This window comes from Lolium rigidum, chromosome 6 (genome assembly GCF_022539505.1).
Source record: "Lolium rigidum isolate FL_2022 chromosome 6, APGP_CSIRO_Lrig_0.1, whole genome shotgun sequence".
NCBI classification, from domain to species: domain Eukaryota; kingdom Viridiplantae; phylum Streptophyta; class Magnoliopsida; order Poales; family Poaceae; genus Lolium; species Lolium rigidum.
Window position 1 is genome coordinate 16,220,933 of NC_061513.1, and position 25,214 is coordinate 16,246,146.

Below are 25,214 nucleotides of genomic sequence, written 5' to 3' on the forward strand. Positions count from 1 at the left end.
TTGGGTTCACCAGTTGTGCATCATTCTGCCTCTCCTCGGGCTTCTGCCGTGGACGCAGTGTCTGTCACTTCAACATATCACTGACACATAGATGACAGTAAATTGGATCAGTTTGCGGACATGCTTGATTCAGATAAATAAATTGGACAATATATTACTTGGAGCCCATAGCAAATTCATACCAAACAAAACAAAAGGTCCCCTTAATGTTACATCTAAAAAATCAAGAGTTCGAGTGTATATGAACATGATGAACAAAATAGTCCTAGGCTAGGCTAGCACAACACAAATTAAGCAATGCCTTACAAAAGAGAAATAGTCCCCCACTACTTGTATATTTATCCCTCAGGCTACCGAACTACACTTCACACCCATCCTCCTAAACAGCCAAAAAAATTAACTCCAGCTCCAAGCTACACCAAGGTAAGTAGAAAAGCCAATCTAATAATCAGCTATTGCAAAAAGGAATGAATATGCAGCCATGTCTCTTGAAGTTGAAAAGAAACTGCAAGCTCAATTCATTTGAATGCATAAATCACAAAGTATTGGCGGCGTTCTGATGTGCTGTAATTCATTACTCGAGTTCACGCCATGGTGTTCCAGCTCCATCAAAGCCCCAGAGCAATTTAGAACAATCGATACCATGCATCCAGTCAATTGCCTGCAACAATCCTACTCCTATTATGTTTCACAAATCGATCTGTCATCTCTTGCTGTAACAGTCAGCTGCCTACCTTGTGTCGCCTGTGACCAGTTAGTGAAGCAGAACTCGATTAGCTTAAAAATTCCATGGAACAATGTACAGAATCTACCGCTGCATCTATATCAGTCTACGTTGGCGGAATCCCTTGGTGAAGTGAGGCTGCATCAGCTTGATATACAGACCATTCATCTGCACCAGTGAGTCGTGCGTCCCTTGCTCGACGATCTTTCCGCCGTTCAACACCACGATGTTGTCCACGTGCTTCATCATGGCTGCCCTGTGCGCGATGAGGATCGTCGTCTTGTTCCCCATGATCAGCGTGTCGAGGGCCTCCTGCACCACCCTGCTCGACTCGGACTCGATGGGGGAGCTGGCCTCATCGAGCAGCACGATGGGCGCGTTCTTCAGCACTACACGGGCGATGGCGATCCGCTGTTTCTGCCCAGGGCTCAGGTCCACACCACGCATCCCCACATGCGTGTCATAGCCATGAGGCAGGCTGCTGATGAAATGGTGAGCGTTTGCAATCCTGGCAGCCTCTTTCATCTCCGACTCTGTTGCATTGTGCCGTGCATATATTATGTTCTCTCTTATGGTTGTGGAGAATATAACAGGGTCCTGAGGAACCAGCCCCATGTGGCTCCGCAGCCATCTCACATTGAACAACTTCAGATCACGCCCATCCAGCAGAACTTGGCCAGCAGTGGGATCATAGAATCTCTCAATCAGAGAAATTATCGTGCTCTTTCCTGACCCAGATACACCTACCACGGCAATAGTTTGTCCTCCGTTGACTTTAAGGCTGAAATTACTCAAAACCATCATCTCAGGGCGAGTAGGGTAGCAGAAATCAACACTCCTGAACTCAATGCTACCATACACATTGGGGGGTCTGAGGCCGCTGGCATCATCTGGGTCAATCTTGGGGACACGATCAATGATTTCAAACACTGAAGTCAGGGATTTCCGGCGCTTGAGAATATACGGCGCAAGGCCGAATGGCTCCACCAGTGCAAACGTCGCGAAAGAGAAGACTATGTACTCTTTGAGTGCTGTTACCAGGGTAAGATGTCCGTCCTGAACAGCAACAGCTGTATTTTTTTTTCGATAAAGAGAATATATTAATATCAAAAAGATATCAATTACACCCAGCCTCTGCAACAACGCACCACCCTAATGGCACTACGGATGCACACAGCCAAAAAAAGGAAAAGAAAACTAAGAAACAAAAGTCCCGCTACAGTATCCCGGGCCTAACAACAGCAATACATCCACCGCCAAGACAAAACCTGAAATACAGACTCTCCAAAAACAACGCCTCCAAGAAGGAAACAATGCTCTAACACCATCGTCGCCCGATCAACGATCTTAGTTTTCACCCTGAAGATAGTCCCCGCTCTCAAAACAATGCCTCCAACAAGGTCATTGCCAGGCACAACCAGTTAAGGCTAGACCTTGGGTTTTCACCCTGAAAGGTAGGACTCTGAACTTCACCTGAGCAACAGCTATATACCACAACAGAAGCGCGTTGCAGGCAAAGAGAAGGAACTGAGAGAAACCAAAGGCAAACCCGATGCCCATCCCATGAACGAAGCTTTTTGTAAGGATACTTCCAAGCTGCAATCTGTAAAGCTCCATTATTTTGTTACCAGCGCAAAATGCCACCACGGTATAGATATTCCTGACTGCATCTTCAAGAACTAAAGAAGCTTTCCTGTGCATCTCCTGAATCCCTCTAGAAAAACCAGAAAGCCACATTTTCTGAAAAAAAAAATGAAGAATCCAAGCATCAGCTTGGCAGCTGCATTGTACAGTTCAATAAGAGCACAGTGAAAACCTTCTCAAGGCCAGATCTCGAACAACAGCTAAATGAAGTAACACACTGTGGATTAAACCCTTGATGGCAATAGAACTAGAAGGTATACTGATGGGAAGTAACTTTAGTAAATGGTTATATGGATGGAAACATAGGAGTATAGGTGGACTAGTATAGCACCTTCAGGTTGACCTTGAAGAAGACGAAGATGGTGATGGAAGACGGCGCACCCTAGAAGACCAGGTTGACCTTGAAACAAAATATTAACTATAGAATTGATTTCTACCTTATGTAGCAATACATACATAGTTCATGAATAATCAAATCCTACTTAACTAAGTTTGACACTAATTAGAAACCATGGCGTTGAAAAAATAATGTTTTGTTCCATATTCAAGGCTAATATGGATTTGAGCTGCAATTTTTACCATTGTCTCAATGTGATATCATAGATACTAATTAGGCTTTAGCTTTGGTGCTTGAGAAATAAAAACGAGAGTAAATAATCGCTCTAGCTAGCGTACCAAATCTTTTCACATGGCAAACCGCCACCCTTGCCAAGAAGACCTACGACCGCTTCGCCCCATTCCAGGAGCGCGTCCGTCGAGAGTGGCGCCACAAGGGCTACGTCGAGGTGGACCATGACTACACCGCGGCTTTGGGAGGAAGTCAGCCAAAGGGAGACATGAGAGGCCTCTCGTTCGCTGACCGCGACGACCCCATTTTATGCTGACTTCTATGATCCATTCGATCCAGAGGAGGAGGCTGCCGACCAAGCAGCAGTGGGAGAATAGACAAAGCAAACAAGAAGTTGCATGTGTTTAGCTAGAGTTATGGCCAACTATGTTATGTACCACCCGTCACCCGAGTCAGTCTATTGATCTGTGTTAATGACCAGAATTTTCAAACTAAGTTATGATCGGCATTGAATTAATCTGTTTGTTGTTGCCATGTGATTATGAGGATTGGTTGGCAATATCATGTTTCTGATGTGGAATTGCATGATCTAGTCAGTTCAACCAAAAGATCATCTTATAGAGGAGATCTAGGCAATTAAATTAAATACCTCCCCTCACTCTACGCCGCTGGGACTTTTTTTTACATCTCACACGGGCCTTAGACGTGTATCCTTGGATTTGTTTTTAGGGAGGCTGCAAATATTTATTTTAAATATTGTGTTGGCTAGGATTTGAACCCAGGACCTTGTGGTCGGATACCATGTGGAATTGCATGCTCTAGTCAGTTCAACCAAAAGACCGATCTTCTAGAGGAGACCTAGGCAATTAAATTCAATAAGCAAAGTGCAAAAACACTCAATCTCAACAATTGGTAAATAACGGCTTTACCAAGTATAAAACACGAGGCAAACCGTTCGTATTTGCGGAGTGTCAAATAAAAAACACTTGGCAAACTGCGCACACTCGGCAACATTTAATGGGGCCGTGACGGATGTGGTCTTTGACGAAGTGTTCGTGCAAAGTTTGGCATTTTGTTCCCGTCTTTTTTGGTGCACGGGAATTTTTTCCTTCCAAACCGACATCGTACCTCCGATAAAACTGAAGGATTTATGCACTAGAGGCACTAATGAAGTTTTATTATTGTACTCTAATTTTTGTGATTTATGTTTATTTCTTTACGCCATAACTAATACATGTCTTGAACACGAGATTTAAAGAAAAATGCAATAAGCACGTGTAGAGATATAAACAACAGCGTTGCTAGTCCTGCCTCTAGAATGAGAGTAATTCATATGTTGTCTGATAATCATTTTTTCATGAACATAAAAATGGTTAATGTAACAAGTACATTGTTGGAGTAACAAGGGAACTGAACCAATACGATTTTCTAGATAAACTATCAGACATATTTGGGGAGTCCCCGCGACATTTTATTACTGAAAACAGTATTTACAAACTATGCAAAAGCCAGAAAGTAATAACAACATGGTGTTAAGCCATGAAGGCAAAGAATCAGCCAGGGAATTCTTCACCCTATGCGTAAAGAAGGTGGTATCATGAACAAATCCAGCCTTCCAACCTTCGAAAGAGGCCTTCTTATGCTAAAAAAATCAAATCAAATTATTATTTTTTGCTTATAGAGATTCCACCAAGCACACCAAGCAAGAATGAATACCTCAGTGAAATAAAGCCTGGGGAAATGATTTTGGCAAAAAAAAAAACACTCTTAACTAGATCTATTCCTCCACTCAGTCTGTAAGTAATTCGATGTCACTGAATTGAACTAACAAGTGAACAAAAAAATGTTTCCAATCCTCTAGAACATGTTGTTGGCAAAGCACACAATCATTGTTATCAGTCACCTTCCAATATCTTCTAGTTAGCGTATCCTTGGTGTTAATCATGTCATTGCCAATGAGCCAAGCAAAGAACTTAAGCTTGGACATGCACTTGCTCTTCCAAATTTGCTTCGAAGGATGATGATCTGGCAATGAAAAGGATTTGTGCTCGTAATAAGACCTTGGGGTGTACTTTCCTTTATTTATTGTTTGGAGGTGGCAAAAGGGTGTCATATGCATGTTTTTAACTTGGCTAAGCAATACTGGGCAAAATCGAAAATCCGAAATGGCCATCATCACCTTTTGTAATTCTATTAGTACACATCCAAAGTGTTCACGCAACCTCGTGGTTTTTTCAATGAAGCAATCTCATGATAAATCCTGACCGGCGGCTTAGAAGACGTATTTATAGATGAAGAGAATGATCTGGCTCAAGCTAAGGCTTACAAGATATATTTATAGACGGAAATAACGACCCGGCGCAAGCCTCGGGCGACGTGATCGTCAGAAGTTAGCCTCCCTTTTATATAAATTTGAATCACAACACGACATAGCAGCAAGAAACCGTTAAAAGCAACAAAGACCATTGGAAATTATACTAAACTCAGAAAAAAATAATTGCAATTTGTATTTTTTGTTTGCTTTAACATTAATATTATCCAACAAGGTGAAACTCATGAAAACACACGTTATACATTGGAGAAACAAGCAACTCGGAAACCGTGATCAGTAATCGTACGTGTATAAGACCTGGTCGATTTCGTAATCATGATCCGACACGGATACATACGTGTATGTTGTCTCTACTTGTAGGTACCACGGGGACTGCAATGCCCACGCACACCTCGATCGGAAACAAGCAGCCGATATGCAGGAGCCGTCGTCGCTGTCCCAGTGGCCCGACGACCTTGTACCGGACGTGCTCCGCGATATCTCCGGCCGCCTGCGCGACGCCGGCGACTTCATCAGCTTCCACGCCGTCTGCAAGGCATGGCGCGATTCACACGAACCGATGAGGAAGCAGCTGGGCCTGCCATGGCTCCTCGCGCCCGACAAGATGTTTCCGTTCTCGATCTACCTCAATATGAGATGCATTTTCTCAAGGACGAGCTACTGGGCTCTGCCGCCGTTCTCCATCCGCCCGAAGAACTGGGTTGCCAGCGCCGACGGTACCGCCCTCTGGTACTACGCCGAGCGCCCCAGACCCAGCCTCCACGACCCTACCACCGGAGCCGTCACACACCTCCCGCGCCAGAACGGCCGGTGGGAGGGTTCTCCCAGCGGCATCGTCTACAGCGACGGCGCCGTCCTTCTGTACCAAATCTCTCGGCAGGCCGCCGCGACCAAGTTCAGGGCGGCGCTCCTGCGTCCCGGCGACGTCGCATGGATGGTTGTGGAGAGGACGTTCAGGTCCCCAGAGTTTCTCCAGCTCTACCCTGTGTATCACCGCGGAAAGATCCTGATCACCGTCGGTGATACAGTCCCGACGCCAGACAGCGAGGTAGCCATCGGCAACGTGCTGGTTGTACCGAGGCCTTGGATGCCCTTCGAACTCGATGGCCACTTCTGCGGGCGCTACTACGTGCTGGAGTCCCGTGGCGAGCTTCTGTGTGTCTCCATTTACATTAGCCTGGATTCCTTGTTCTTGTTCGGTGGGAAAGCCAGTGTTCCTGGCATGGTTCGGTCCATATCGATGACCGTGCACGCGCTAGAGGAAGATGAGGCAGCGCCTGAAAAAATGTGCTGGGTGAGGAAAGACAGCGGGAGCCTGGCTGACCGCGTGTTATTCCTTGGATGGCCCAGCAGCTTCGCCGTGGACGCCTCGCGGCTCAGCGACGATGTTGTGAGTGGTGGATGTGCCTACTTCGTCTATGATGATGATGGTGTCGTCGTGCCACATCAACCATGTTGCGTGTTCAGGTACAACCTCGTAGACGACAAGGTCAAGTTTGTTGAACGGCTGCCTGAAGAGTACTGGTACCATGATATGTACATGTGGCTCTTCCCCCAGCCATCTATTTCTCCAATTGAGGTATAGATATCTACACCTAGCAACAACAGAATATTAATGGTTCCCAATCATACATTCATTGAAATTCTTCAAGTTCCCAATCATACATTCATTGAAATTCTTCAAGTTTACATTCATCCAACAAATCTTATTTTCAAGTGCCCATGCATGCATTTATCATGAGTAGCCGGGGCTCCTATTATAACTTCACTAAGTTACCTATGGTTACATTGTGTTTTATGTGAGAGGTCTGAAATTTTCTTTTTTAAAAACGGAATATATGTTTCCCAGAAAAAATAATCTGTATTTGTAAGATATTGAAGTGTCAAACATGAGGTGCAATTGGTTTTAATTTGGCCTTGGTACAAGAATCCTCTCACCATCCAACAAATATATAGTTGCTTCTCTTGAGGAGTCAACTTTGTTCAATAGTTTTAAAATAAGCTATTGGCAGTCAAACTTATCCGTTTTGGATCTATATTCTACAATATATGAAAATGTAATTACATAAATAAATATAGAGCACTTCTTTCTTCTGCAGTAATTTTTTATTTTGTTGGGCCAGGAACTCATTGAGGATCGAAAATGGTGGAAGAACACGCATGTGGATCCAACTCCAAGGACAAATATTTACATCGATACACCCGAGCCACAACATTACAATACTTACTTTAGGGTATTTGTGCGTAACCTACCTCCCAAGGTGGATAGCATTCAGCTGCGACAATTCTTCAGACATCATGGAAAAGTGTACAATGGTAAGGTGATGTGGAAGAGGAAGAACAAGATATCCAAAAAGACTGGGCTCGTTACCATTGCGATGGTGGAGGAATGGCCAGATGCTCTCTCTGTTCTCAACGGACTGGTGAGTGCTTGCGTATATGTGCTTAATTATGCACCAATTCATTAATCAGTTCATCTAATAAAAATATTATGTATATTTTTTTATTTCATAAACGTTTAACCATCAATGGATGTCTTTTTCTCATTTATGGAGGTTTTTAACGGATGCATCCTCGAGGTCAGCTTGGTGCGGAGGTGGAAGAAGGGATTGTGTGCGCCTTCTGCCAGACATAATATTTATGGGATTGACTATCTTATATATATGGCCGTGGGATTCATGCTACTATTTGTTATAGGCTATTTAATAATAATTTATTAAATTGCATTCAAGTAAAACAAAGACATATGGTACCCAGTGCTCACGAGGAGGAAGACGACGGCATCTGTGAGGAAGTAGAGCGCTCCTACTCTCTGTTCTCTCCATTCTTTCTGTTTGGATATATAGAATCAAGAAATTTCTCACGCCACAAGATAAGGTGGTTAGTGGTACAGGGATATCTTTTTTAACATTCTTTCATGGAATACAACTCTTCTTAGAGCATCATGGCTTCTGCCTTAGGACTGACCTAGCATGCAGATGATGTTGGCCTCGTCGACCTTAAAATAGGCTTTCGCCCCACTATATTAATATAGCAACCACACGGTACAACTGCTAGAGCCTTAGCACAAACACGCCTAAAAGAACCAAAGAGAAAGAAAAAGAAAACAATGTCAACGACACACTAGTAGAAAACATGCCTTTCGTCAGGCCCTTTGGTCCCGTCCGTGTCCTAGGCCGGGACCAAAGGCCTAGCCACGTCGCTCTGAATCCGCCCAATCGTACAACACACATAGGTTCCGATTCGTTAGGACCCATTTGTCCCGGTTTGTATCCCAAACCGGGACTAAAGGGTTTTGCGGCATGCTGCGCCTGCGGTTCCCACTTTAATCCCGGCTAGTAACACACGTCGGGACTTAAAGTCAAACGCTTCGTTCCCGCGGAAGCCGATCGTCGCGTCGCCATTACTAGCCAGCGTTGAAATCGAGCATCACGCGGGCATGTGAGCCGACGGCGCGGCCAGCCACGGGAATTGATCACCCAGTGGCTGGCCCTGTTCATCTTCTCCTCCACCATTACAAAAAAGCTCTCCTCTTCGTCGATGTTTCGGACTCAATGGAGCACCTCCCGCGCGACACGGCTCCTCGAACTCGGTTGTACCACCTCATGGCCGAAGGGATGTTGTTCAAGGTCACGGTCGCTCTCTGTGCAAGAAGGGTGGAGAAGTGGATCCGCGCCGTGAAGAGGGGCTATCTAGACAACGCACCAATCAAGTGTGTCGGCTTGGATTGCAAGTTCACCAACCCTCGTGAGGGTGATCAGCGCGCCGCCGTCCTTCAACTCTCGGTGGTGTTCGAGAATTTGGTATTCCAAATTCGTAAGGCCGATGAAGTGCCACAAGTTCTCAAGGACTTCTTGCAGGATGGGAGCATTAGATTCTGCGGCATGGCTATCGGCAAGGATGTGAAGATGCTGAGTCCGTACGGTATTCATATTACTTCTGTGTACGATCTCCAGAAGATACTCCTGAACCCCACAAATATTCATATTTTGAATCTATATGATCTGGCGAATTATATCATTGGGACAAATCTAGAGAAAAGAAGAGGAAGAAGTACAAGAAGAAAGCCGCGCAAGAAAAAGAAGATGGACTCATATTTGGATGGGCCAATGTTCCATTGAGCTACGAGCAACTGCACTATGCCGCGTTGGACGCTCGTCTGGGCTTCGAGATAGCTAGGAGTTATTGGCAGCTAGTTGGCTACAATAGCCATGTTGATCATCTCAACATTTAAAGAACTATGTGTCTTTCTATAAATCGTCTTCAATATATATCGAACTATGTGTATGAACTATGTGTCTTTCAATATATATCGAACTATGTGTATGAACTAGCGACATATTTCCTTGTGTATTTTACATCTCTGCATTAACTCCATGTCGCCTCCTCCACGTTGATGATACACAAGTATAGGGGATCGCAACAGTCTTCGAGGGAAGTAAAACTCAAATTTATTAATTCGACACAAGGGGAGGTAAAGAATACTTATAAGTCTTAACAGCGGAGTTGTCAATTCATCTGCACCTGGAAAAGCACTAGTAACAGGGATGATGTGAAAGCAACAGTAATATGAGAGCAGTAGTAATAGTGACACAGCAGCAGTAGTAGTAACACAGAGGCGATGGCACTAGAAAATATTCCAGTGCAGAGTTGACTGTAGAGCAATGATGATGACAGAAGGACCGGGGTTCCCAGCTATCGATACTAGTTGTAACTCTCCAAGCAAATAACATGTGTTGGATGAATAAATTACAGTTGGACAATTGATAATTGTGGGGGCATGACAATGCATGATATGATAAGATAAAGTTTACTGTAGTATTTAATTGGGCATTACAACATAATACATATATCGTAATCCAACTGCGTCTATGACTAATAATCCACCTTCAAGATACCATCTGAACCCCTTTCAGTATTAAGTTGCAAGCAAAAGATTATCGCATTAAGCAATGTGTGTAAAGTAAACAATATAATTATACTTAGACAAAACATTGTTGTTTTCTCCCTAGTAGCAACATCACATCTACAATCTTAGAAGTTATTGTCACTCTTCTAGAAAACTAGAGGCATGAACCCAATATCGAGCATAAATACTTCCTCTTGGAGATACATGCAACTACTTGATCAGGGTAACTACAAGTACCGGACAACATGCAAGATCTTAAATAACACTAGTATGATAATATGAAGAACAATCTGATCACAATTCCACAATTTATCAGATCCCAACAAACACAACACCAATTACATCATATGGATCTCAATCATGTAAGGCAGCTCATGAGATCATTGTATTGAAGTACCTGGGAGAGAGAAAGTACCAACTAGCTACAGCCGAGAACCCGTAATCCAGGGGGTGAAGTGCTCATGAACCATCATGGAGTTGAAGTCCAGGTGATGGAGTCGATGGAGATGGCTCTGTGGGTCAATGACCGTCCCGGCAGGGTGCCGGAACAGGAATTTCTGACCCCCTAAACTTGTCTAGACGATGGCGGCCGCGACGGAACTCTTTCGTGGACGGAGGCTGGATTTTTAGGATTTTTGCGTCGGGGGTCATTTATATGCGGAAGGGCGAGGTCGGTGGGCGCCAAGTGGCACCATACTACCCCTAGGCGTGGGCCAAGGCCAGGCCGTGCCTAGGTGTGGTCTGGCCGCCCTGCACCACTTCTTCGACCCCCCCCCCCCCTCTGGACTTTGTCTACATTTCGGTAAAATAACAACTTTGGTTTTTGTTTCGTCCAATTCCGAGAATACTTTCTCTACAACTTTTCTAAAATACAAAACAACAGAAAATAGGGAACTGACACTGTAGCATCTTGTCACTAGGTTAGTTTTGGAAGATTTTGAAGGTGAATGTGACTTGAATGACACGATGAATTTGATAAAAACTGATGGTTGGGTTCGGATGCGATACCATTCCAATTATTTGGTACCCCCACAATACCTGATTATGGGTAGGGCTTAACTGGAAGTTTATGCATCTTAGTATGGGTTCCCTCTAAACAAGCATCATAGGGGTTATGCCGAGGCTGCCTCCATTGAAAGTGAAATGTTGTGAAATGACGTGAAATGAGGTGAATGTCCGGCTCAAGCCCTGTGCAGTTCCCAGGCTGACGGTTTTTCTTCACTGGGAGGCCAAGCTCATGGGGAGAGGTGCCTATACTAGGGTATGTAAGTGAAAGGTTATGGTTGATGATCCGCGTACTGAGTTACGATTATTCAGGGTTATCCTTGACGGATGTAATCAAATATTATGGCACAAGAGTACAACCTCTGCAGAGTGTAAACCTATTCGAATAGCCGTTTCCACGGTTACGGACGATTGGAAAGGCCATATTGTTCCATTGTCAGATGTTTTCTTAAAAAGGAATGATGAATTGAATGGTGAATTTGACTTGAATCACAACTGGGTTGTGGGAATGACACTAATGTTCCCACTTGAGTTAGTTAGCAAATGAAGAGTCTTTTATTAAATGGTTATGAACTAAAATTGGCTTTATGCAAATAAATCTAGAGCTTAGCACCCCTTGACTAAAATTGATAAGTCATTACATTAGTATTAGTTTGCGAGTACTTTAAAAGTACTCACGGCTGTGCCCCTGGCTATTCAAATGGCCAGGCTACGAAAAGGAGCAGCAATATGAAGATGACGGCCAGCAGGATGTCTACAACAACTAGGAGTATCTTCTGACGTCAAGCGTTGGCCTGTGGATTAGATAGTCCACTACTACTACGCTTCCGCTATGTATTGTGTTCGTTGATCATTAGATCAACTATTTGTGGAATATTGGATCATGTGATCTACTTTTGTAAGACGATTATGGTTTGTAATGAATGATGACTTTATGATATCAACTGTTATGTCTCGCAACAACAATCTTCCTGGGATTGCGATGTATGGCATAATAGGCATTTGGACTTAAAAATCCAGGTGTTGACATATACCTACCCCGTAGTGTTGTCAATATATTTGGCAACTGGCTTAATGGTGTGGATGTAAGGTTTAAGCATTATTTGGTCGTTGTGGCTATGTAGAAATGACAAGATTTTTAATAATATTTCTTCCTTTTTTCTGCAGGTCATTTACCGGTGCATGCGCTATACTGTGTTCTTGGGTGCCTTTGCAGCGGGTAGAGCATCGAGACCTCTTTATGGAGGTATCTTCGTTGAAATTTTTTGACTTTTTTTAACATCATTGCGGTTTTGTAACAGATATTTGTGCGGATGTGTACATCCTATGCAGAGGCCAGATTCATTACGTTAAGTAATAAAGTGCCCTTTTTCCAAATTAGTAGGCTAAGGTAAAGAATTCATCTGTTTTTCCCTCACCTTACTGCATGCATCCTAAGAGCATCTCCAGTCGCGTCCCTCAAAGGGATTTGGGGCGCGCTGATGACCCACAAGTATAGGGGGTGTATCGTAGTACTTTCGATAAATAAGAGTGTCGAACCCAACGAGGAGCAGAAGGTGTTGACAAGCAGTTTCGATGAAGGATTCACTGTAAATGCTCACGGACAAGTATTCGGGGGTTTTGATATTGCGGATAAATAAAGTACAAGTAAATAAAATGCGAGAGAAATAATTGCAGCGAGTGGCCCAATCCTTTTTAGCACAAAGGACAAGCCGGTTTGTTTACTTATAATGACCAAACGTTCTTGAGGACACACGGGGATTTTAGTCTAGTGCTTTCGCTTCATACGGCTGATTAATCTTCATTGTTTTGATAAGTGTTGTGTGGGTGAACCTATGCTAATGCACTCGCCCTTCCTAGGACTAATACATACTTGTGATTATACCCCTTGCAAGCATCCGCAAATACAAGAAAGTAATTAAGATAAATCTAACCACAGACCTTAAACTCGAGATCCCGCTATCCCTCCCGCACCGATATACTAACGGGGGTTTAGGTTGCTGTCACTCCGGCAACCCCACAATTAGCAAACGAATACAAGATGCACTCACCTAGGCCCATAAAGGTGAAGTATCATGTAGTCGACGTTCACATGACACCACTAGAAGAGTAACACCACAACTTAAATATCATAACATTGAATCTCAACAATAATTCACTACTAACATTTAGACTTCACCCATGTCCTCAAGAACTAAACGAACTACTCACGAGACATCATATGGAACATGATCAGAGGTGATATGATGATGAATAACAATCTGAACATAAACCTTGGTTCAATGGTTTCACTCAATAGCATCAATAACAAGTAGTAATCAACACCGGGAGAGTTTCCCCTATCAAACAATCAAGATCCAACCCAAATCGTTACAGCGGTGACGAGATGCAGCGGTGGAGATGGCGGTGTAAATGGTGGAGATGATGATGATGATGATGGAGATGATGTCCAGCTCGATGACGATGGCGATGGCGTCGATTTCCCCCTCCGGGAGGGAATTTCCCCGGCGGATTCCTGCCCGCCGGAGAGCTCTTTTCTCTCTGGTGTTTCTCCGCCCCGCAGAGGCGGCTCTCTCTATTCTCCGTAACTCCCCAGGGCTTAGGTTTTCGGGACGAAGAAGTACGCGAAGGAGAGGCGGCCAGAGGGGGCTGTGGGCCCCCTCCCCACAAGGCGGCGCGGCCAGGCCTGGGCCCGCGCCGGCCTATGGGGGGGCCCATGGTGGCTCCTCCCGGCTCCTCCTTTTGGCTCCCTTCGTCTTCTGGAAAAATAGGGTTTTCCGTATAAATTCCGTCAATTGTTGATCTTCAGAAATATGGTGTCCTGACGATGCTTTTTCCAGCAGAATCCTGACTCCGGTGAATAATTCTCCAATGATCACGAAACATGCAAAATAGATGAAATAACATAAGTATCATCTCTAAATATGAAATATATCAATGAATAACAGACAAATTATGATATAAAATAGTGATGCAAAATGGACGTATCAACTCCCCCAAGCTTAGACCTCGCTTGTCCCCAAGCGAAACTGAGCTCGATAAACAAGACCACATGTTTATGGAGTGAAGAGTCGATAAATAAAATACGGACAAGAAGCATCATATCGATTCACACAAGATATTCTAGTAAACATTCTCTTCATATAACTCAACTTGAAATAAGTAAAGAGAAATCACAAATAAAGGTGCATAGGAAATCATAAGCGGTTATGGCAAACTTTGTTCTTGGTCAGAGAACTACTAACTGATTGCACTTATCTTCTAAGCAAAGCTTCCATATTAGAATTTATATTGCAGGGCTTTCATTCTCAATCATAACAATCTCCTCATAATCGTTGATAGCTTTCAAAGTCATATTCATTCAGATAAAATTTGTACTAAACAAGAAAGCATAAAAGACATGATTAACTAAATCATAGCATAAATGGTTGGTTCACAACAACTCAATTGCTTGCTTAAGATAGAGGGAAATAGGTTTACTGACTCAACATATAAGTAAAAGATAGGCCCTTCGCAGAGGGAAGCAGGGATTAAATCATGTGCTAGAGCTTTTCAAGTTTTGAAATCATATAAAGAGCATAAAAGTAAGATTTTGAGCGATGTTTGTTGTTGTCAACGAATGGTAGCGGGCACTCTAACCCCCTTGCCAAACGGACCTTCCAAGAGCGGCTCCCATGAAGGACGTTATCTCTACCAGCAAGGTAGATCATCCCCCTTCTCTTTTGTTTACACATGTATTTTAGTTTTATTATGGATGACACTCCCCCCAACCTTGGCTTTCTCAATCCATGACTAACCGAATCCTCGGGTGCCTTCCAACATTCACATACCATGGAGGAGTGTCTATTGCAAAATTAAGTTGCTTATCGATAAATCAGGGCAAAACATGTGAAGAGAATTATTAATGAAAGTTATTAATTGGGGCTGGGAACCCCGTTGCCGACTCTTATTCCAAAATTATTGGATAAGCGGATGTGCCACTAGTCCATTGGTGAAAGTCCGCCCAACAAGATTGAAAGATAAAACACCACATACTTCCTCATGAGCTATAAAACATTGACACAAATAAGGAGTAATATAGTTTGAATTATTTAAAGGTAGCACATGAAGTATTTACTTGGAGTGGCGCAAAATACCACATAGTAGGTAGTTATGGTGGACACAAATGGCATGGGTTTGGTCTAAGGTTATGGATTTATGAGAAGCATTCCCTCTCAATACAGGTTTTTGGCTAGCAAGGTTTGATAGCAAGCATAAAGGTTGAGGGAAACAAAAAAATATACATGTGATAGAAACAATCATGCATCTTTCTCATAAGCACAAGCAATTTTAACTTCAGAATACTAACTCATTAGCATAAAGATAATAGAGTAATATATCTACATGTATTTCCCTCTTCTATTTAAACATCAAGATGTTGTTGCTATTGACCAATGCTAAGTTTGCCAAAACCAAATAGATTTACTTGATGCTCCCAAGGTGATATCAATACTAATGTCAAGAGTAATCATATAATGGAGATTGCAAACTAAAATAAAGTGTGCAAAAAGTAAATGATAAGACTTCTCATTAATATTCCATAACGATAACTCACACCAACGGATACATAGATAACCAACTAAGAGAGATACTTCCACATTGCAAACTATTCCATATGATAATTTCCCTACTCATGATATGATACTACTTGATAGTAAAAGATAAAGGTAGTGATGATGTGATACCGCGGCACCCCCCCAAGCTTGGAACAAACCAAGGGGATGCCAATACCGATGATGAATTACTCCTTCGGTGGCGATGATGGTGGATTCTTCTCGACAAGCTTCTTAACAAGTTCCTTTAAATCCTCAATCTCATAGGTGAGGTTGCGAATCAGCTCCGAGTTGTGCTCAACGCGGCTCATAAGCATGTCAGATGGCGAATCCCAGCTCTTAGAGTTGTTTCCCCACCCTTCAGCTTCAGGTTTCGTCTCTCCTGCAATGTTAGAACGATCTATATCCCAACCACTTGGCAACACTACCTTGGGGGTCCTTTCAGTTTGACGATCGTAGATTAGGTTGCGGAAAGGGTGGTAATTGCCCGGAGAAGATGTCCTTGGAGCTAAGTAACAACGTGGAACTCCTCCTCCAGTAGCGATCCGTGCACTTCTCTTGGTGTTGGACGGATTTGATATCACGCCAATGCTTGCAATGGTGGCACGCGGGTGTTCTCGCGGAGTTTCCTCCGCTTCTCCCTCATCCTCGCTCTCGACTTCTTCCTCCAATTCAGGGTCTTGAATATCTTCCTCCAAAGGTCCCTTGTCTTTGTTGTTGGAGACCATGGTGCTTCTAGATCAAAACAGATCCTGGCAGAAAACAGCTCGAAACAAAACACGACGAGAAAACGATATACGGACCTCCAGGGGTCCGGGGGATTATATAGCAAATATTTTTACGACAAAAGGAAGGTTCCAGGCCAAAAACGAGTGGAAACGGGACGCCGAGGGGTTGTCCCCATAGGGCGGCGCGGCCAGGGTGGGGCCCGCGCCGGCCTATGGTGACGGGCCCTCGCGCGTCTCTTCCACTCCGTTTCGATCCCGTAATTTTTCATATTTTCCAAAAACAGCAGAAATATTGTTCGGAAAGCTAAAAGCGGACTTTTTATTACTAAAACTGTTACCTATTCAAAGTCGGACTCTGCAGGGCTGTCAATTTGATCTTTGATGAAAGCTTCCGGAGTTATCACTTGAATAATATCAATATCTTCATTATAAGAATCTCCAGAAATATAATGCTTGAGTCTTTGTCCATTCACTACTTGTGTGGCGTTGCCTTCCAAAGAGCTAATTTTTATTGCTCCTGAACGGTATACCTCCTCAATAACATATGGTCCTTCCCATTTTGAGAGTAATTTCCCTGCAAAAAATCTGAGACGGGACCGATACAATAGAACTTTATCTCCAACATTAAATTCTCTTTTAATAATTCTTCTATCATGCCACTTCTTAACTTTCTCCTTAAAAAGTTTAGCATTTTCATAAGCTTCGCTTCTCCATTCATCTAAAGAACTCAATTGTAGCAACCTCTTCTTACCGGCAAGTTCAAAATCTTTATTAAGTTCTCTTACAGCCCAATAAGCTTTGTGCTCTAGTTCTAAAGGTAAATGACAAGCTTTTCCATAAACCATTTTATAAGGAGACATTCCCATAGGATTTTTATAAGCAGTTCTATAAGCCCGCAATGCTTCCTTTAACTTACTAGCCCAATTCTTTCTAGATTTATTAACAGTCTTTCCCAAAATAGCTTTAATTTCTCTATTTGATAATTCTACTTGCCCACTAGTTTGAGGATGATAAGCCGAAGCAATTCTATGATTAATACCGTATTTGGCAAGAGTTTTTCTAAAACCACCATGAATAAAATGTGAACCTCCATCAGTCATAATATATCTAGGTACTCCAAATCTAGGAAATATAACATCTACAAGCATTTTTATAGAGGTCTCACCATCAGCACTTTTTGTAGGTATAGCTTCTACCCATTTAGTAACATAATCAACATCGACAAGTATATGAGTGTTACCTTACGAAGAAGGGAAAGGACCCATGAAGTCAAATCCCCAACAATCAAATGGTTCAATAACAAGAGTATAATTCATAGGCATTTCATTGCGTCTAGAGATATTACCAACTCTTTGACATTCATCACAAGATAAGATAAACTTCCTTGCATCCTTGAAAAGTGTTGGGCGATACGTCTCCGACGTATCGATAATTTCTTATGTTCCATGCCACATTATTGATGATATCTACATGTTTTATGCACACTTTATGTCATATTCGTGCATTTTACGGAACTAACCTATTAACAAGATGCCGAAGTGCCGGTTCTGTTTTCTTGCTGTTTTTGGTTTCAGAAATCCTAGTAACGAAATATTCTCGGAATCGGACGAAATCAACGCCCGGGTTCCTATTTTCCCGGAACCATCCGGAACACCCGAGAGCCGCCGAGAGAAGCCACCGGGGGCCCCACACCACACCCTGGCGCGGCCAGAGGGGGGTCGCGCCGCCCTATGGTGTGGTGGCCCCAGGCCCCCTCCGAGGCCGCCTCTTCGCCTATTTAAAGCCTCCGTCGCGAAAACCCTATTACGGAGGACGAAACCCACAGAAACCTTCCAGAGCCGCCGCCATCGCGAAGCCAAGATCTGGGGGACATGAGTCTCTGTTCCGGCACCCTGCCGGAGCGGGGAAGTGCCCCGGAAGGCTTCTCCATCGACACCGCTGCCATCTCCACCGCCATCTTCATCACCGCTGCTGCTCCCATGAGGAGGAAGTAGTTCTCCATCGAGGCTCGGGGCTGTACCGGTAGCTATGTGGTTCATCTCTCTCCTATGTACTTCAATACAATAATCTCATGAGCTGCCTTACATGATTGAGATTCATATGATGATGCTTGTAATCTAGATGTCATTGTGCTAGTCAAGTGAGTTTTACTTATGTGATCTCCGGAGACTCCTTGTCCCACGTGTGTAAAGGTGACAGTGTGTGCACCGTGTGGGTCTCTTAGGCTATATTTCACAGAATACTTATTCACTCGTTATGAATGGCGTAGTGAAGTGCTTATTTATATCCCTTTATGATTGCAATGTGTTTTGTATCACTATTTATCTATGTGCTACTCATGTGATGTCATTAAAGTAGTCTATTCCTCCTGCACGGTGTAATGGTGACGAGTGTGTGCATCGTGTAGTTCTTGTCGTAGATTATGATCATGATCTCTTGTAGATTGTGGAGTTAATTGTCATTATGATAGTATTGATGTGATCTATGCCTCCTTCGTAGTGTGATGGTGACGAGTGTGCATGCTATGTTAGTACTTGGTTTATTTTGCAAAGATCTATTATGCTCTAAGGTTACTTAAACATGAATATCGAATGTTGTGGCGCTTGTTAACTCCGGCATTGAGGGTTCGTGTAATCCTACACAATTAGTGGTGTTCATCATCCAACAAGAGTATATGTAGCACAAAGGAAAGAGAACTTATTTATTATGTGATCAATGTTGAGAGAGTCCGCTAGTGAAAGTCTAATCCCTAGGCCTTGTTCCTAAATACTGCTATCGCTGCTTGTTTACTGTTTTACTGCGTTACTACTGCTGCGTTACTACTACTTGTTTACTTCCTACAATATTACTACCATCAACGCATGCCATGACAAGCTATTTTCGGCGCCGTACTACTGCTCATATTCATTCATACCACTTGTATTTCACTATCTCTTCGCCGAACTAGTGCACCTATTAGGTGTGTTGGGGACACAAGAGACTTCTTGCTTTGTTGTTGCAGGGTTGCTTGAGAGGGATATCTTTGACCTCTTCCTCCCTGAGTTCGATAAACCTTGGGTAATCCACTTAAGGGAAACTTGCTGCTGTTCTACAAACCTACTGCTCTTGGAGGCCCAACACTCGTCTACAAGAATAGAAGCACCCGTAGACATCAAGCACTTTTACAGGCGCCGTTGCCGGGGAGGAAAGGTAAAAGGCTCTCATACTTCGGTTCCAGGTAACAGTACTTTTCTGGCGCCATTGTGTGTGTGCTCGAAGCTATTTCCTTTAGACTCTGTTATCACCGGAATTTGACCAAGCTAGAGGTGGGCCGCGATCAAGATGGACTTGAAGATATGTACATGGAAGAAATACGTGAATCGGCCTTTTATACCAAGTTGGTCTAAATCGCCCATGTATCTGTAAAATATTAGATCATATCTTAGTTTAGAAGTTAGAGTTTATCTCGTGCACGGTTTGGTGCACGCCCACATTAGAAAGTCCCCTGGACTATAAATATGTACCTAGGGTTTATGGAATAAACAACAACCAACGTTCAACACAAACCAATCTCGGCGCATCGCCAACTCCTTCGTCTCGAGGGTTCCTCCGGTAAGCACCATGCTGCCTAGATCGCATCTCGCGGTCTAGGCAGCACGAGCCTGCCTAGTTGTTCATGCGTTGCTCGTGCCGAAGCCTTTTTGATGGCGAGCAACGTAGTTATCATAGATGTGTTAGGGTTAGCATTGTTCCTAGTATCATATGCTGACGTAGTGCAACCCTTGCGCATCTAGCCGTCCCCGTACCTCATCATGGGTGCGGGGCGGCACCCGCTTGATCGTTATTTAGTAGATCTGATCCGTTACGATTGCTCCTTGATTCATCAAGGATTAGTTTAATATCTCGCAATAGTTAGGCCTTACAAAGGGTTGGAGGATCCGGCGGCATGCGGGGTGTAATTTGCTGCCCCTAGACAGGACGTTCCGAGGATCAACCTAGCGTTGGTTTTTAGGCCTTGTCTAGGGCTGGCTTACGATCACCGTGTGTGAGCGCGAGGCCCAATCGTGAGTAGGATGATCCGATTATGCGGTGAAAACCCCAGATCGTCGTGGATCTCATATGCTTTATCATGATCAAGCAGGACCACCATATATTCGGCCACCTTGGACGAATCATGGGTGGATCGGCTCCATGAGCCGATTCACGGGACAACTCTGAGAGCCGATCGAGGCTCGTATTTAACGTGTACGTGTGGGCCCTGCGAGGAAACTAAGCGAGGCATCATCCACACCTTCACGACCAGGTATAGGTCGGGTGGCACGCCCTTGCAATTTGCATCGGCGCGCGACCGGGAGGCTTTGCGGGCCGTCGCTGCGAGGGGCGGGGCCAGCCGCAGCCCTAGTTGTTCCCGGCTCTACGGTGTTGACCAGTCACTGCCCGCCGGTGGGTTTCTGACGTCAACACATTCTGGCACGCCCGGTGGGACAATCTTCAACGACAACCACCTCGCCATCCACATCAGAGATGGCGGACAGCACTCCGGTCAAGCATGAGGACCTGGCTGACAAGCTCAAGAAGAAGCATAACAAGGCCAAGGCGGTCCTCGGAGCTAAACTCGTCGGCTCCTGTGGGGAAACCCGTCTGCGCGGCATCAAGCAACAGAGACGTGCACCCACGTCCTGGTGTCAACATGGTGGATCTTAACCACTGCGGAGGGAAGCTAGAATTCTCCTTTGGCATCAGCTCGGCGGGGCTCACATGCCGCCGTGACCAATACAAGAGCAAAATCTACCCGACGAGCTCGAAAAGGTGGAAACATAGCATCACCAGATTCTCGTGGGCCTACGAACGTAGGAGCCGGTTCTAGGAGTCAGTTAAAATCGTGTTTCCGGTCCGTGCTCAACGTCGATCTAATGAACAATGGGATGCGTCGTTGGTGGCGCTGGAGGGAATCCACGTCGGTCCTAATGAAGCCGACGTTCACACCACAATACCTTGGCTAAAACATAGAGCCGATTTCAGCAGTCACCTGGCAGAATCGGCTCGGGGGGCACCTAATCAGGGAGCGCGCGCGACGCCGTTGGACATATGTGGAGAAAATTTGGTAGCCGAATATAAAAAAAAAAATTTCGGATGCAACTGGAGCCGATGCATGGCAGTTGACTTGACGAAGAACAGGAAACAAGCTTACAAGTGGCAGTTCACATACAGAAGCAAAGAGGCCCTACTGAAGAAATGCATTAAGAGCGTGAAGAGCATCGGCACGGATTCGATCAACTTCAGCGATCTCGACCTCGTCGTCCTCGTCTCTCCCCATCACCAGCTGGCTGCTTAGGGCACGGATTTCAGCTAGGTCGGTCTTTAGATCAGCGGTGAGACCTTGTGCTTCCTCTTGGGAGCGAGCAATGAGGGATTCCTCGTCTTGGATGAGTTGTTTGGTCTCCCTGGCCCTCCTTTCGAGGTCCTCCAGCTCCTTGCGTAGGGTCTCAAGTCTGGCGCTGTGAGTGGAAGTGGCGGTTTTTGCGTCTAAAGCAGCCTTCTTCTCGTTGAGCCGCTGGCATTTTTCTGCAATATCGGCTCTCAGCGGGAGTTGGGCGCGGCGGAGAGTAATCCTTTGACGAGCTGACTGCACCCTTGACTTGAAAACTGATAAAGTCACTGTCGGCCAGAGTTTAGCTACCAGCACCACTGGGAGACGAGGCTGGATGTCCACAAGGATGCCCCTGATCGTCTCAGGGTCCTCAACCAGAGTGTCGACTGGGGAGGAGAGCAGGACTTTGAGACGCTGGAGCGGACCGTCGACTGCACCAAGATTTGGCTCTTCACCTATTTTAGGGGCGGCTGGCTCGATGGAATCGGGGTCGAATGTCAGCAAGCTCGAAGGATCGCACCCCTGGCAAAAGAACAAGAACGGTATGGGCATGCAGCAGATATAAAGGAAGTGGGCTCGAGAGAAGAAAGAGAGCGTACCTCTCCCAAGAAAGGAAGGGAAGCCGAGGTGGTAACAATCGGCTTTGCGGATGTCTCGGTCGGACGAGTGGTCCGTCACGCGTGGCGAGTTGGAGGGACCGAGGGCGGTAGATGGCATCGGCACCTCTTCGACGACCCCGCTGGAGGTCTCATTAATCTGCAAGGGGAATGGTAAAGTGGTCCAGTTAGTGACAAGACAACAGGGAGCACGAGCTGTCAAGAAGGTTACCTTTGAAACTTCCTGGCTAGGAGAAGAGGTTTGTGGGCCCGTGCGGGCCCTTTGGACACATCGGCGCTTTATGCGCGACCTCGTACGAGCCGAAGGCGAGGAGCGGCAGGCTCGGGAGTCGACCTTTTTCTAGGAGCCGGGGTTGGCGAGTCCGTCTGGCTCTGTGTGGTGGATCTGTATGTACCGCGTGGGGAGGTGCCCCTGGGACTGGACTGTTCTCCCTCACTGGAGTTCTCTTCGGTGGAAGTCTGAAAGAAGGGGGTACGGCCGTCTTACAAAGGTTGGGAAGGCAAGTGCGATCGATCGGAGTATGGTACAACTTACCTGCAGGCTCGCTTGGGCAGGAGTTCTGCGCGTCAGGGTTTTCCTGACAGCCACCTTCCTCACCGCCGTCCTCGCCCGGGTCGAGGCTCGGGGGGCAACTGGCCCCGAGGATGCTTTGTTTTTGGGAGCCGATTTCGGTGAGATCGGTTGGCCGTCCATTATAACTTTCTTCAGAGGTGGCGAACTCTGACAGAAGAGGACCACTGGGGCCGGAGGAAGGAATTCGAAGGGAGAACCATCAGCTTGCTTGGGAGCTGGGCCGTCTTGTTCCTGCCAAGAGGTGAAGTCAGTTCGCGGGCAGATCACCATTAAGTGGTTACGGGAAATATTTTAAGGAATAGTACTTGGTCAGCAGAGATGTCATGCGCGGCGTCAAGTTGTTTCAATTGCGGTCCTAACGCCCTCCTAAAAACATGGGTCTTCCACATGGACCACCAAGTCTCGAAGCCATCAGTAGTGGAGGAGAAGCGGAGGTTGTGAGGAATTGGGAGGGCCAAAGCATCAAAGAAGGTGTAGCACCTATGACTAGTAAGGATGTCAGGAAGTTCGGCTCTGCTTGCGGTCAGGTGGTGTAAGGACAAATGCGGAGGCACTTGCCCGAGACCAAGTTGGCGAGCTACCATTACCGGTTGATAACACTCATAACCAGGTTTGATGATCCGGTTTGAGGTGCTCATTCCAACAGGGAGAAAGCAAGGACGGATCATGATGGAATACAGATGCCGAGTGCTATCATCATCGGCAAAGCTACCCAATCGGAAGGAGACTGGATTTTCAAAATCTTCCGTTTCAGTATAAGGAAAGAACAGGGGGTTGTCCAAACCTTGGAAGAAGATCTTGAACCACCCTGCTGCTTCCTTAGGGATCAGCCTGCTGCCTGGGAGACCGTACAGGGCTTGACCATAACTGGTGCATCGAATATCCTTCCCGTTAACATCTGGGAAGGTGCAGGAGGTCAAAGGGGGGATGTCGTTGCCTAATCGACAATACCTCGGAGGAGGGATCCTCACGAGGGGGAAAAGAAGTAGGGGCCATAGGGCGGAGTGCACACGGGACGGTGGTACGCGAGTTACCCAGCTTCGGAACACCTGCACGATGACGGGGCCTACTGCCGCTTGTCTGGAATTATCTGGGCGCTTGCGCGTTGTTACAATGGTTGTGGTTGTGCCTCTAGGGCTCCCGGGATCCGGCTTATAAAGGCGCACGGATCTAGGGTTTACATGGAGAGTCCTAGCCGGAATACAAGTTGCCTAACTACGGTACAATATCTTGCCGTGTACGTCAAGGATCCGCCTTCCTTATGGCCGTACTTGGATCCGGATACTTTATGGGCCTCCACGGATCCGGCCTCCTTCGTAGGTCGGTTAGGATCCGGCTCCAAGTTCCTGGACTGGACTTCATCCTTCTTGATCAACGACAAGCTGGGCCGCCCGATGGGCCCCATGCCACCATCACCGTCTGTGGGCCACCCGGGCTTGCCGGATCTAGGCCATGTCGTTGATATACCCATAAAGTATACCCACAACAGTAGCCCCCGAAGTTCTCCGAGATTCTTCATTCTTCCGCCTTCATGTAACCCGGAACCGAAGAGAATCTTGGAGAGCTTCAAAACTTTCCTGTTTCCGATATCATTCAATCGGAAATCCTCACGTCTTTCAGTTTCGATAATGTAACGGAGTTTGCACTTTTCCCGCGCACAACTTCCTATCTTCCCGCGCTAATTTTTCGGAGATGCGAATCTTTAGCCGGAAATTTCGGGAGCGCACGGTCAAATCACCTCCACGTCATTTTACCGTTTTTAACCCAAGACACGTGTCATGCATCCAACGGTGAGACCGTTCAGTTTCCGCCGTAGGATCCGAAATGCGAATCTCCGCGCGTGGTCTATAAATACCCCGTCGCGCGGTGACTTCTCATTCGTTTCACCCATCTACCACTTCATCTTCTTCCTCCCGCCGCGCCGCCAGCCAGATCTTAACTCCGACGAGCTCCGCCGCAGTGATCTTCGCGCCCAATCGCTCCAAGCCTCCTTTCGCTCCAAGATCGTCGCGGTTGATCGGGAAATCTTCTCCGCCGACGATTCGTGGTCACGCGGGACGCTTTGCAGCAAGTTCGGCGACCTTCATCCTCGCCGGAGCTTCGCCGGTTCGCCGCGCCATTGACGGTACGTGCGCCGGACTTGTAGAAGAAGAAGCAGTGTAGGATAGATT

The 25,214-nt window shown here is 45.7% G+C and overlaps 1 protein-coding gene across 1 annotated transcript; it reads right to left on the reverse strand.

Moving 5' to 3' along the window:
• Window positions 1-820: 820 nt before the first annotated feature.
• LOC124667483 (ABC transporter B family member 20-like) lies at window positions 821-2,461 on the reverse strand. Its single transcript, XM_047204752.1, has 2 exons — window positions 2,215-2,461; window positions 821-1,800 (listed from the first exon to the last, which is right to left on the reverse strand). Exons 1-2 carry the CDS (start codon window positions 2,459-2,461, stop codon window positions 821-823), a joined length of 1,227 nt encoding a protein of 408 aa, XP_047060708.1.
• Between the last annotated feature and the right edge of the window lie 22,753 nt (window positions 2,462-25,214).

Bases quoted from the DNA above. Each gene is read 5' to 3' on its own strand.
- LOC124667483 (XM_047204752.1), bottom strand. From the start codon at position 2,461: ATGTGGCTTTCTGGTTTTTCTAGAGGGATTCAGGAGATGCACAGGAAA. The intron at 1,801-2,214 runs ATATAGCTGTTG...ATCGAAAAAAAA, and splicing joins CAACGCGCTTCTGTTGTGGT to ATACAGCTGTTGCTGTTCAG.